The 12,378-nt window shown below is 44.0% G+C and overlaps 1 protein-coding gene across 3 annotated transcripts; it reads right to left on the reverse strand.

Annotated features, from left to right (window-relative positions):
* Window positions 1-667: 667 nt before the first annotated feature.
* Window positions 668-11,275, reverse strand: mios (missing oocyte, meiosis regulator, homolog (Drosophila)). Of its 3 annotated transcripts, none has more exons than XM_088600476.1 (11): window positions 11,212-11,275; window positions 9,422-10,782; window positions 8,892-8,990; window positions 7,848-8,102; window positions 6,516-6,685; window positions 6,368-6,433; window positions 5,902-6,060; window positions 5,000-5,152; window positions 3,122-3,326; window positions 2,430-2,559; window positions 668-1,818 (listed from the first exon to the last, which is right to left on the reverse strand). In XM_088600476.1, exons 2-11 carry the CDS (start codon window positions 10,716-10,718, stop codon window positions 1,728-1,730), a joined length of 2,625 nt encoding a protein of 874 aa, XP_088456602.1. In that variant the 5' UTR covers window positions 10,719-10,782; window positions 11,212-11,275; the 3' UTR covers window positions 668-1,727. The 3 variants fall into 3 exon arrangements, with proteins under 3 accessions (XP_088456602.1, XP_088456603.1, XP_088456604.1); XM_088600477.1 differs by having other exon boundaries at window positions 11,194-11,256; XM_088600478.1 differs by having other exon boundaries at window positions 11,173-11,228.
* Between the last annotated feature and the right edge of the window lie 1,103 nt (window positions 11,276-12,378).

The following is a 12,378-nucleotide window of genomic DNA, read 5'->3' on the forward strand; positions in this document are numbered from 1 at the left end:
CCACCATGCCACCCCATATTAATATGAAAATACTGATACTAAAAACCATCAACACTTGATTTGATTTGTACTTTTAAGGGGGGAGGATTTTAAAATTGGACTTGTTCCTTGCAAAATCTATACAGTATAAGTGAACTCTGCCTTGTATTAAAGACTATCTTGTTATATGTTAACTGGCAAAATCATTCATCCACCATCAGAGAGCCCCTTTTCCTGGTGTGCCAAACCAGTTCCAGAACCGGAGGGAGCAAGGCAGGACAGACAGCACAACTGCTTAATTAACTTTAAAATTAAACTTAGTACTCAATCAAGACGGAGCACAAATGCGTCCCAGATTGAGCTGCCTTTCGTTTTGTGCAAGCATGTGGAGTTTTGGCACCTGAAGCTATGCATGAAATTTCAATATTTCATGAAAGCAACATACTCTGCATCTGAACAAGAACAACTTAATTCCAAACTGAAAAGTAAGAAAAGGAAGAACAAAATTACTCAAACAGTTCCCTGATCTATGTTCTGCATTAGTTTCATACAATACTCGTACTCTGGAGTTCTACTGGATTCTCAGGCTACAACATGCTGAGATATGCCTTGAGGTTTTTAAATTAGGAATGCTAATACTAAGCCCAGAAGGAAGAACATCAGTAATAAAATTTAAGTACACAAATGGTCACATTGTGAAATACTGTACTTCAGTCATCTCAATTTATTTACGAGCTTCAACACAAAAAATGTAGTTGTATTCTCCGCCCCAGAGCTTTTGACATACTAAGTTGCAGAAACGTAAAAAGAAAAACTGAATTTTAGAAAACATCCTTTAGGATCTGAAAATGCAGTTGCAGAAACTTAAAAAGAAAAACTGAATTTTAGAAAACATTCTTTAGGATCTGAAAATACAAACATAAATTTATTTTGTTGTCCCTTCCATGTGTATAGAAATCCTTTATAAGGAATAAATGTAAATATACAAGATTATACAGAACATTTGTTTTTATCAAAATGTAAAATATGCATAATCAAATATTCAAGTATACTATTTAACTCATTAGCAATATAATCAGGAACACAAAAGTGTAAGCCCTTGCATTTTCCCAAACACACATCAGCCCAAAATGTTTAAAACACAAACAAGCAATAATCTACATCTTCTTTTATAATGGTCATTTTGTACTACGTTTTTTTAATAATTTAAGATTTTTTAAACATAACTATGATTTTACGGACTTCTGTGGATTAAAAGGTTATTTTTTCCTTTTTTTTAGCATGGGCAGTTTAAATAAAGCAACTAATGGCCAGTTCGACTCAGCTGTCTGTTGTTCAAAGGCATGTCATTATTTCAGCCTCACGTTTCAGACAGTGCCAGTACTTAATTCTGGGTTTGTCTCACATGATAGGTTCAAGGACTATTCAGTGTCAGCGGGGGAATTTCCCTGAAGGGTGCTCAGAACTGAAACTACAGATCAGTTCAGATCCTGGAGGGGGTCTATGACAGTGAATGGCCCCGATCTGCTGAACAAGACATAGTTGACACTCTTGACAGGCTGGTTTCAGGAGCACATGCCTGTCAACCCATCAGAACCTTTCACACATCAAACTGCTTGGATGGATGATGGAAATTTTCTTCTGTGCTTTACTCCAGAGCCTTGAGTGCTTCTCGTCAAAGAGGTATATACGAAGGCGTCTGAAAGACACTTTGCAGGAAGCAAAGCGTTGAGTGTCATCCTTCATGTTTAGGCAGTGTCTGACGGGGCTAAATTTCCCGTAGTATCCAGCTGCATGCACTTACAGGTGCAAGCAGAGACAGGGCACTCATGGTGATCCCTGCAGAAGGAAAGTACACAGTTTCAGCACCTCCAACTGCATTTGTTTCCTTTTGAGCAAGATGCTCTAAACTTAATTCGTTTTCATTCAGCATCGTAGGAGAAATAAGCTTATTATTACGCAACCTAAAAATCCAAAAACTCCATGAGGATATAATCAAAGCAGTGTGGAACTCTAATTTGCTTTTCAGGCCTGAAATAAAATCACTTTTATACGCATTTGTGGTGTTATGTTACAATGTGCATTAGTCTAGTTCAGATAATAAACCTTAAAAGAACAAGTAGAGAAGAGAAGAAACAACGTTTCGGCTGTGGAGCCTTCTTCAGGTGTGGACATCTGAAGACACCTAAAGAAGGCTCCACAGCCGAAACATTGTGTTTCTTTTCTTCTCTTTTCAGCCTGGAATACACCTTTACTTGTCCCTTTGCAGCCTACGCAAGCCGACGCAGCTCCCCTACTTAAACTTCTATAAACTGTCAAATGCTCATTCCCTTAAATCCTTGATGAAAGTGGAAATGCAGTCGAGGTGTCTATTTCATATGCACGGTCGGACATGGCAGCGGGCTGGAGGCAGAGGAGAGTGCAGCCGGCCCCACGGCCCCCCGTCTCACCTGAACCAGCTCAGCATGTGTCCCGCGTGGCCTCCGTGCCGACAGTTGTGACACCAGGTGAACCAGTTATTGAACTGGGCCAGCTTCTTGTCCTTACTGAGGTCTACCTTTTCATCCGACTTCCCGGTTCCTAGCACAGATGGGGAAAAATCAGAACGTGCCCACAACATGGTCATCTTGGCAGCCAGCAGGGCGCCATGTCTTTCTGCCTCCATCCCTACACAAGACTGATAAAAGATGATGTCAAGGAACAGGTACAGGTTTATTCCACGCTGAAAAGAGAAGAAAAGAAACATAACGTATCAGTTGTGGAGCCTTCTCCGGGTGTGAATGGGTGTGACGAAGGCTCCACAATCGAAAGAAGTGTTTTTCTTCTGTTTTCAGCATGGGATAAACCTGCACTTGTTCCTTTGCAGCCTGCGCATGCTGACGCAGCTCCCTACTTGAACAGATAATGTCCTCTGTTTGGCAGTTTTGACTTGAACTAATTATAATCTCAACAACCAGTGTTGTCCCTTTCTGCCTCCATCCCTTCATGAGACCAATAATGTCGTTTGTTTGGTAGTTTTTATGGTTTGTCACTAAAGTTCCAAGCTGTCAAAAGCTTGTCCGAAAACCTACTTAAGACTATGCGCACAGGGATTCGTCCTCCTAAAGGTGTCGCTATGCCCTAAAACTACCCCCCCAGGTACCTGGACAGCTGGATACTGGGGTGCCCATGTTCATGAGGCACAGGGCACAGCGGGGCAGGGGCTTGCGACAGCCCGGACAGCTGGTCACCTTCGACTTGGTGGGAGAGCTGCTCACTCCGTACTGGTTGAAGCCCCGGCCCTGGTGAGGCATGGCCGAGCAGCTGTAGGAGATGGACTTCCCGCAGAAGTTGCAGCTCACAAACACCTGTGCGGCCGTTGTGGGGACAGGGAGGAAGCACGTTAAGGTGCGCTGCAGACTGTACCTCTTCTCCTCACCCTGCTGCCAGTCTGGCACCCTTGTGTATACATGACACCCCAAAATGCCGAGCTGTTGCACCCTTTTCACTCATACCTGGGAAACACGAGAATCCCAAATGGCTCCCAAAATACCAGATCTTTTCACATATAACGGGTAACAGCAAATTGTTTTAGAGTAATTCATATGAAAATGTTTTTTTTTTAAATTAAAGAACATACTACAGACTGTGTAGCTCTCTGAATCATCCATATAAAGTGCTATGCTAACAGCACCATCATGTGGTGAAATCATAAACCTATCACGTTAAAATAGAAATCCATAGATCTATGCATATAAATGACTGAAATGTCTTCCACAAACCACCTTTGCAATACATTACATTTTTTCATCAGATTTTTAAAAGACATGCGGCACCTGACCCACAAACCTGATGAAGTAAGCTTTCTTTATCATATCACAGTACATAACACATTTCATTTAGGAGTGGACTTTCAAAAACCTCAAGTTGTGCAATAGTAGATAGACAGCAGAAGTAAAGAGAAAGGAAATAAAACACAACACTTTTGCCAAGTAAGACTAAAACTAAATTCCACATTAAAAGATTGGCCTGACAAAGACTGAAATGACAGGTGTTTAAATACACTTTAAAAGCATGCACAATCACAGAGCTCCATGGACATCTCTACTGCCCACTGTGTGGAGCCTGGTCTTCACAGAAGTAAGACTGTCTGAACAGCAGGTCTCAGACTGGAGCATAACCATGTATAATCATACATCCTTAAGATAATTTAGAGATAGACTATTCTGTGCTTAACATGTGAACAGAAGAACATCAAAGGTACACATATTTCTATCTCTAAATTGCACAGAGAGCCAGAGCAACTTACATAGGCAGGGATCTATATGCATATGCAGAGCAGTTTTAGTACATGAACTGCAAAATTATGAAGCTTATCTTGTACCTTAATACGTATTACAGTAATCTAATCTTGATTAAATAAAACCATATATCAGTACTTCAGTATCAGATATTTGAGAAATGGTTTTAACATAGCAATGACACGCAGGTGAACAACTGAGATTCTTTGTAATATTTGTAACATGACCTTTGAATGACAACAGAGTCAAACATAACACTGAAGTTCCTTGTTCCTTCTGGCACAGGTTTGATTACAACAAAGTCAACAACAGCACTGAAGTCATCACCTTTTTGTCATATTTTAGTTGATGAATGTTAATGTCTGCTTACACCTGGGCCACACCTTTTTTTCTGTTAAAAACCATAAGGGAGATATCTCTGGTTGAGAGGAAATATACTACCATCGGTCTATACAAACAGCTTTTCAGTTACATACAGAACAAGTACAGACCGATACCCTAAATCAAATAAGTAAGCAGTTCCACAAATCATTTCATTATACTGAAGATGTGATGCATTAAAAAGAGCATTTAATATTGCAATCTCACTGTGCAGAAAGCCAAAAAACTTAATTAAACAAGCTGTTTGATGTTGGTGGGTGAATTAATGGATTCTGTCATTTGAATTTTTTTGCAGCACTGTCTATTCAGTGGACAGCATATGTCTAAAGGCTGGTCATGAATTCAGAAGCCCGCCTCACCTGTGCCAGGGGCTTAGAGCTAGGGTCCAGTTTGCTCCGATGAATATCAAACTCTGCTCTTTTGTGCCAGAACCTCCAAGCGTCCAACAAGTTGCGATAGCTCTCAATCCAGCACTGGACTCTCCTGTCCTTGACCACTTCTTCAGGAGAACCCTTTGCGGGAAAAGAAAAACTGCAAAATGTACACAATGCATCACACAGCTAAGCCTTTGATTTAGAACATCAGCTACTGTATGAAGGAATATGCTATGTGACTGGCATCCCATCCAGGGTGTAGTCCAGACTTGAACCCTGTGCTTTTAGGACAACCCTTAGGCTGCCTCAGCGCTCAACATTAATAAACAGGTTTTTCACAATGGATTAAGCTTACTGAAATTCTAAAAGACCGACCAACTAGTGGGTGTAATGGGAATACTTGCTAGCAAGGCATAATTTAGAGCACTGTGTTACATTTCGGTCACCATACCATAAAAAGATATTACACTCATTTTGCAGATACTGAGAGCTCAGAGGAAAGCAACAAGAATGACTCCCCCTAGTATTGTAGGATTGTCATATACAGGTTAAAGAAGTGAAACTTGCTCAGTCTGTAAAAAAGGAGATTTGATCCAAGTATATAAAATCCTAACGGATACAGATATGTCTATTTCATATCTGGTAATGAAATAAAGACACCAATGAAAACCAAAAGGAAATTCATTTAGGGCGGAGATTAGGAAAAGACTTCTTTACACAAAGAGTTGAAGTTAAGTAGTAAAGGAACTTTTTAAGAGACGATGCGGCATAATTATACCAGCCACTTAGCTGCTCAGTCACCAAACAAGGAAGATGGGCCTTAAGGCCCCCTCCTGTTGGCCAGCACTCTCGTGTTCCTCTTGGGCCTGAGAAAGTACCCACAGTACCTTCAGCATGCAGAAGCTAGCTGTCTGGACATCCCCAGTTCTGTCAACATAACTTTCCATCAGATCCACACCATCCTTTGTCAGGCCGGTGAGGAGGATCCCTTCAAGATTCCCAGCCTCCTTCATCTCATTAGTCAGCTTCTCAATGAATCGGGGCAGCTGAAAAAACACAAGAGCCCAATTAGTGCCATCAGCAAGAAAACACTCATTCAATTAAATTCCATCCTCAAAGACGACCACAACAGTAAATACCGAACACTACTTAAACATCAAATGTCCACTTCAGTTTAATGCTTACGCCCCAGTAAAAGGAACATCAAAGTACAGCCGCAAATCACTCTTATTACAGACCCAATTCTTATTTCCTCAGAATTGTGTAATTAACCTCTGTCCTTTTTAACTTTAGACAATAAGAGTTGAAATTTATCAGGTCAGCATATATACTTTTGAATACAAAACACCTCACCTGCCCATCGCTTAAAAACATACAGGCAAAAGCCACGCGGTCTCGGACAGCCACTCTGCTCTCATACTGCAGGTAGGAAGAGAAAAGATAAGTTAAGATCAGTCTTGCCTCAGACATCAACAAGTGTATTTATGTTATATCAACATACCAGCACTCCATCATACGCCCCTGGTTCACTGGTTAGGAAGGCAAACATCACACAGAGATAGGGGTTGCTCAGCTGCAGCCTGAGCGTACTGCACATCTCTCTCCACAGCGAATTCTTCTCATCAGTGTACCCAGACAGGGCCATCGCTACAACATTGAGATTCAAATCCCCTGCAATACAAAAACACACATCTTAATCTCCAGCACATCTATCAAAACAACCGTCTAGTCACCCTTTTAGGCTGGCCAGCGTTTTCTGATCACATGCTCCTCAGTTACACGTTCATTCTTCATATTCTCAGATACCATAAAACCACTGACATAAGATCTAAACCAAGCTGGCATTTGCCCTCCATTACTGAAAGTAACAAAATTTTAAGCACATTTTAAGTTGTACTATCAATACACATTGTCTACAGTGTTATTAGTGGAAACAGTTACGACAAGCTTATGACAGGACGTTTTGTTGTTTTTTTGCTCCATAGGAGCTCTTGATTGTTTAAACAAATTATTTCCTAATCAGACCTAATATCTGAGGTGTTCTCCATTTCTAGAACTGCCAGAGATTTTAATTTACCTAAAATGTTCATAAATACCTGGGGATGTAAGCATAAAACAATGAAAACGGCATAATTAAATGATTTGCTCAAGTATCAGTTCAATTAAGTATCCAATTATTGCAAACCAGCAGACACACTGGGGTTACCAGGCCTGGGATCCTTAATCAGTATACTTGTAGGAGTGCTTAGCCAACTTCCATATCATTACTGTTAGAGCAGACTGCTGTCAGACAGCTCTTGCTCATCAAACACAGATTCATCAAAAGACCACAAAAGGGTATCAGAAGGAATGACCATCTGCTGCTCTATCTGAGGTATGTCTATAACACGACACCTCAAACCACAACTGCACCAGCTTGTTTCATGGCTACTGTAGCTCTGCTTTGTGACTCGGTGTTACAGTTAACAAACCGAGGAGGAGAATGACCCAAACTGCACCTGGGACGGGAAAGAAAAATCTTTACTTTTTCTTACAGGTTAATAATGCGCCTTTTTCAAAACAAAGGGCACCTTCCCAGCGCCAGACAAGCCCTGACAACTTTAAAGCAGACTTAATGCTTATAACGCTTAAGAAGGGTTTTCAAAATTCCTGCTTGAAAATATACAATTAAAAAAAATACGAATCGTGGTTCTATGGGGAAAAAAAAAAAAGTGTATTACAGCAACTCTGAATAAAGATGCTTCCTAACAGACACAGTTCCTAACATCAGCACCAATTATCAAGTACCCAATGCATGTACGTCGTTTAAATCTGTTAGCAAGCGGACCCCCACCTTTCCCGGAGGAAGCTCCTGTGTTGAGTATCTGGATGGCCCTGCGGATGTCCAGGTTGAAGAGGGCAACAGCAGCCGCTCGCTCCCATTCCCCCTCCTGCTCCAGCGACTTGAGGAAGGGCTCCACGTCGATCTCCGGGCCCCTCTTAATCCAGCCGCACAGCCGCAGTGCCAGGCTCCTCTCCTCGCTGCGGTACTGGGTGACGTCGGCCGGCCGGTCAGACCCGTTCCAGCAGCGGCAGCTCTCCAGCGTGCCTGCGGGCCCAGTGGGAGAGGACGCCCGTCACTGCCGGCGCCGGGACACTTCTGGCAACCCGACGCGCAGCTACTGAACCTAAGCTCATTAAAAACATCTTTAGCTCAGACACACTAACACCATTCAAAAGTCCAGTTACTCTAACCTAGAACCTGCAAGCTTTCTTTCGGATACCAGAATCTGTCAGTTAGCACTGGTCAACAATTTGATAGAAAGCAGTGTGATGGGACTGAAGCTCAAATGTCTGCCAAGAGTTTCAAAGAAGTGTTAAAGAAGAGTATGAGCAGCTATGACACCCCAAAGCCTCCCGAGAGCAAGACTAGGCCTATTTCCTGTGCACGGAGCATAATGGGGAAAGAGATTACAAAAAATTATAAAATTAATTAAAAAAGAAAACATTCATGTGGACAGCACTATCTCACACGCAATACATAAAATGCACCTTTTTAATTGTAGCTCCTCAACACTTACACTGATCATATTGTACTTGCTGCCCATAGAATCTGGTCCTAACGCTTATCTACAGGCAGCTAAGCTACTTCACTGCACAGGTTCATACTGCTTTCGTTTTTTTCTGTTTCTGCACTGTGGTAACGTCTTTAAAACACTGCTGGACCTTTTAATGAAACGCCAATGACTTAAATTGGGCTTTTGGGCACTTCTAAGAAACCGTATGTTCTATTGCAATCACTATTAGAGAAAAAGATCGAAAGGAAGAGGAGACCAACTCAATCATAAGACACTGCCAATTCGGTGTGAAGTGAAAAAGTGTGTTAAAAATGTCTTACCTGAGCTTGACTTCACTATGTTTTTTATGCCTGAATAGACAAGAGGCAATCTGTTCCCCAAGTTCTTTTGTTCCAGGTCTTCAGTGTACTGTTTCATAAGTGGTTTATGCATAGGAAATTAACACTGAAATAAAAAGTGCTCTGAACCTTTAAATACAATTAAATAGAACCTAGAAATACAATTCAAAAAGAAAAGTAACACATTATACATATATATATAACTTTTTATGCTTTGTTTTACAGTCTCTGTAATTTGGATTTAAGAGGATATATTACAGAAAAACCACACATCGGAGACTATGATGGTTCTGGCAGGGGGGAGTTGGTATATTACTGAGCTCCAGCCAATCAATCAGTCTCTCGACAGTGATCTGGGGAATGTTGGCTGTTTCATTAAAAACCGTGACACAGAGAGGAAGGGACAAGCAAGCGATGCTCAAGTGCAGAGCGATGCTCACAGCAATGTGGACTCAGATGCAGACAGAATCACCGGGCGTGTCACAGATCACCCTTTTTACTATAAAGGATATAATACAGAGTGTACCAGAGAGATTTCAGTTGAGGATCATCCCCACCGGCTAAAAGGTGGTTCCTCCAGATCTGCTCAGTGTCATGGCCATATCTGGACTGCGCTCGCTGCCTCATTTTAGTGGCAATGTCCATTTCGAGGGAGCCGGCCTCTGCCTCCTCCGTGCAGTCGTACAGGTGCCTGCCACACGCCCACATGAGGGAGGTGCTGGAGCTCCAGGCCAGGGAGATGCGCTCGAACACCGTGAAATCCGTCATGCAGCGGTTGGGCGACACCACCACCATGCGGTTCTGGCTGGATGGGTGCCACGCAAAGGAGCCGATGACGTTCTCGCACGGCTGCACGCTCCTCTCGATGATGGTGGGCTCCGTCTCATCGCCGAGGGGGGTCGGGGTGTGCTGCATGTCGTACAGACGGATGACGTTGCTGTCTCTGGTCAGGGTGGCCAGAAGTCCGGTGCGGGTGGGACACCAAGCCACTTTGGTCAGTGGTTTCGGCTGCTCGGTTAAGGTCAACACCGGCTTTTCGAATTTCCGGAGATCCCAAATGGCCACCTGGCCTTCAAAAAAGGAAGCGACTCGGTCATGGAAGTGGGGGTCAACAGTGACCCCCTGGATGGCCTTAGTGTTGACAAACATCTTCTGGCTCGTGTTTCGCAGGTCGAAAATGGCCAGGTTGCGGTGCATGCCGGCCAGAAGCAGCTTCTGGTCCCGGGGGAGCCAGCAGAGGGACAGGCAAGCGTCATTTTGACCCAGCTCGTAGAGGGGCTTTGTCACCACGAGGCCCGCGTCGGTGTCGCCGGCCGAGAGACGCAGTTTCTCGGTGGGGACAGAGGCTTCGGGGGCAAATTTGCTGCTGATGTCCCAGATCAATACAGAGAAGTCGGCCCGGTGCTTGTCAAGTCCGGCGGCCAGCCAGTTGCTGTCCACAGGGTTCCAAGCCAAAGTGTTGCACTGCCTGGCGTGCTTCGGGACGAACTCTTTGCCCATTAATTCCTTGCACTTGGTGTTGTGGCTCTGCCCAAGACTGGTCAGCACAACGCGTCCGTTCGCTTGCCCCACCGCAAGCAGGCATTCGGGCTCAGGCCTGGGGTACCAGGCTACACATTTCATGTACGGGGTGTCCGAATTGATGGCCAGCAGCGTCGCTGCCGTCTCTCCCGAGAGCTGGAGAACTCCGGCTTTGGTCTCCGCGCTCCCCAGCGACGCGATGCGATACAAGCTGAGCTCCGAGTCACAGATGACATAGCGATCAACGTGATGGGGAGACCACAGGATATCGGGCTTCGAGGCACTCATCTTCCTGGGCGAGTAACAATCACCGCTACTCCAGTGAGCTCAAGATCCAGGCATCACTGGATCACTTGGGGGAAACAAATACAACAACTAAAATTAGGAAAAGTAACGTGTTTTCCCAACTTTTATTAATATTTTATGACTGGATTAAGGGAACGTGACCAAAGGACGGCAGCTACTATGTACCGCGCTTGCAAAGAATCGTGCACGAAATATTAACTCTTAAGAAATCCGAACAAACCGAAGCAGGGAGGAAATACCTGAATCAAACCATGTTATGACCCAAGTTTCTATCTAGAATCATAACCTCTCACGTGAACACAAAATGATCTGCAAACTTCTGAAACACGCTACTGGCAGCTCAAGCTAATACACAATTAAAGCAAATCCTTTCTCCATTAACAAAACTATATGCGCACCATAACGATAAGCCACCGCGACAAAATGCGAAACGCACAAAGTAACAGTTGCAACTCACGATGTTTTTGTTTCTTACATTAAAGTAGCATCGGGCACCAAAACAGTCCTACACCAAAATGATTCCCCGGGAAACAAGTTACGTGGCAGGCAGTTCTTGCGCAGGACTCGAGTTAAATTATACAGCGCCGCTTACCGCATCGCGCTTGAATGTACGCCCATTATGTGAATCTAAGAAAAAGAAGTACCAAATAGCGTAAAATGTTAATAATATATGTAGTTTAGCATTCTTCTACACATGATGTGTCTTATAAGGAATACTGTACAAGTCGGCGAATTTTAATAATCAAAATAATAAGGAACAAGTATCCATGTTGAAAAGAGAAGAGAGAGTAATATTAATTATTATGATTATATTGTGCTATAACTTATAGTGTTTTTCCTGGATACTCCACTCAAAGTGCTTTACAGGTAATGGGGATCCCCTCCACCACCACCAGTGTGCAGCCCCACCTGGATGATGCACCAGTCCTCTCCCCACACACCAGCTCTCAGTGGAGAGAAGAGCAGAGTGATGAAGCCAGTTCAGAGATGGGGATTACTAGGAGGGCATGACTGGTAAAGGCCAGGGGCAAATTCGGCCGGGACACGGGGGGACACCTCCACTCTTTCCAAGACACACGCTGTGTTTTTAATGACCACGGAGAGTCAGGACCTCAGTTTTACGTCTCACCCGAAGGACGGCGCCTTTTTACAGTATAGTGTCCCCGTCACTCAGGGCACAACTAGGACTCAAGAAGACCGCGGGGATGAGCGCCGCCTGCTGGACTCTCTAATACCTCTTCTAGCAGCAATCTGAGTTTTTCCCTGGAGGTCTCCCATCCCGGTGAGCTGTGGTAGCTCAGGCAGCAAGGGTGTCTAGTTCTTGACTGGAAGGTCTCGGGTTCAACCCCAGGTAGGGGCAAGTGATTTTGCTTGCTCTAATTCCTTCCAGATGGTTCCCAGGTCCACTCAGCCTGCTTTCCAAATGAGTACCAGGGGGTTAATCCTTCTGGGGGTAAAAGGCCAGCTGGAGTGTGATGCTGCCACCTCCAGTGTCAGATGTTTGAGAAAAATGGTAGCCCTTGCCCCCCATGGGCCTTTATGGCCCGAAAAGGGACCTACCTACCTCCCATCCTGCATCACACCTGCTGAGCTTCAGTGGGTTGCCAGATGTGAGTTGCAGGGTGATATGGCTGCTGGCCAT

This window comes from Lepisosteus platostomus, chromosome 12 (assembly GCF_059453375.1).
Source record: "Lepisosteus platostomus isolate fLepPlt1 chromosome 12, fLepPlt1.hap1, whole genome shotgun sequence".
NCBI lineage: Eukaryota > Metazoa > Chordata > Actinopteri > Semionotiformes > Lepisosteidae > Lepisosteus > Lepisosteus platostomus.

What these genes read in the sequence shown, in the direction of transcription:
- mios (XM_088600476.1), bottom strand. Translation starts at nt 10,718, where the DNA reads ATGAGTGCCTCGAAGCCCGATATCCTGTGGTCTCCCCATCACGTTGAT. An exon ending in TCTCTGGTACACTCTGTATT is followed by an intron (nt 8,991 to 9,421) that starts ATATCCTTTATA and finishes TGCATAAACCAC; the next exon opens with TTATGAAACAGTACACTGAA. An exon ending in TGTTTTTAAGCGATGGGCAG is followed by an intron (nt 6,061 to 6,367) that starts GTGAGGTGTTTT and finishes GTGTTTTTTCAG; the next exon opens with CTGCCCCGATTCATTGAGAA.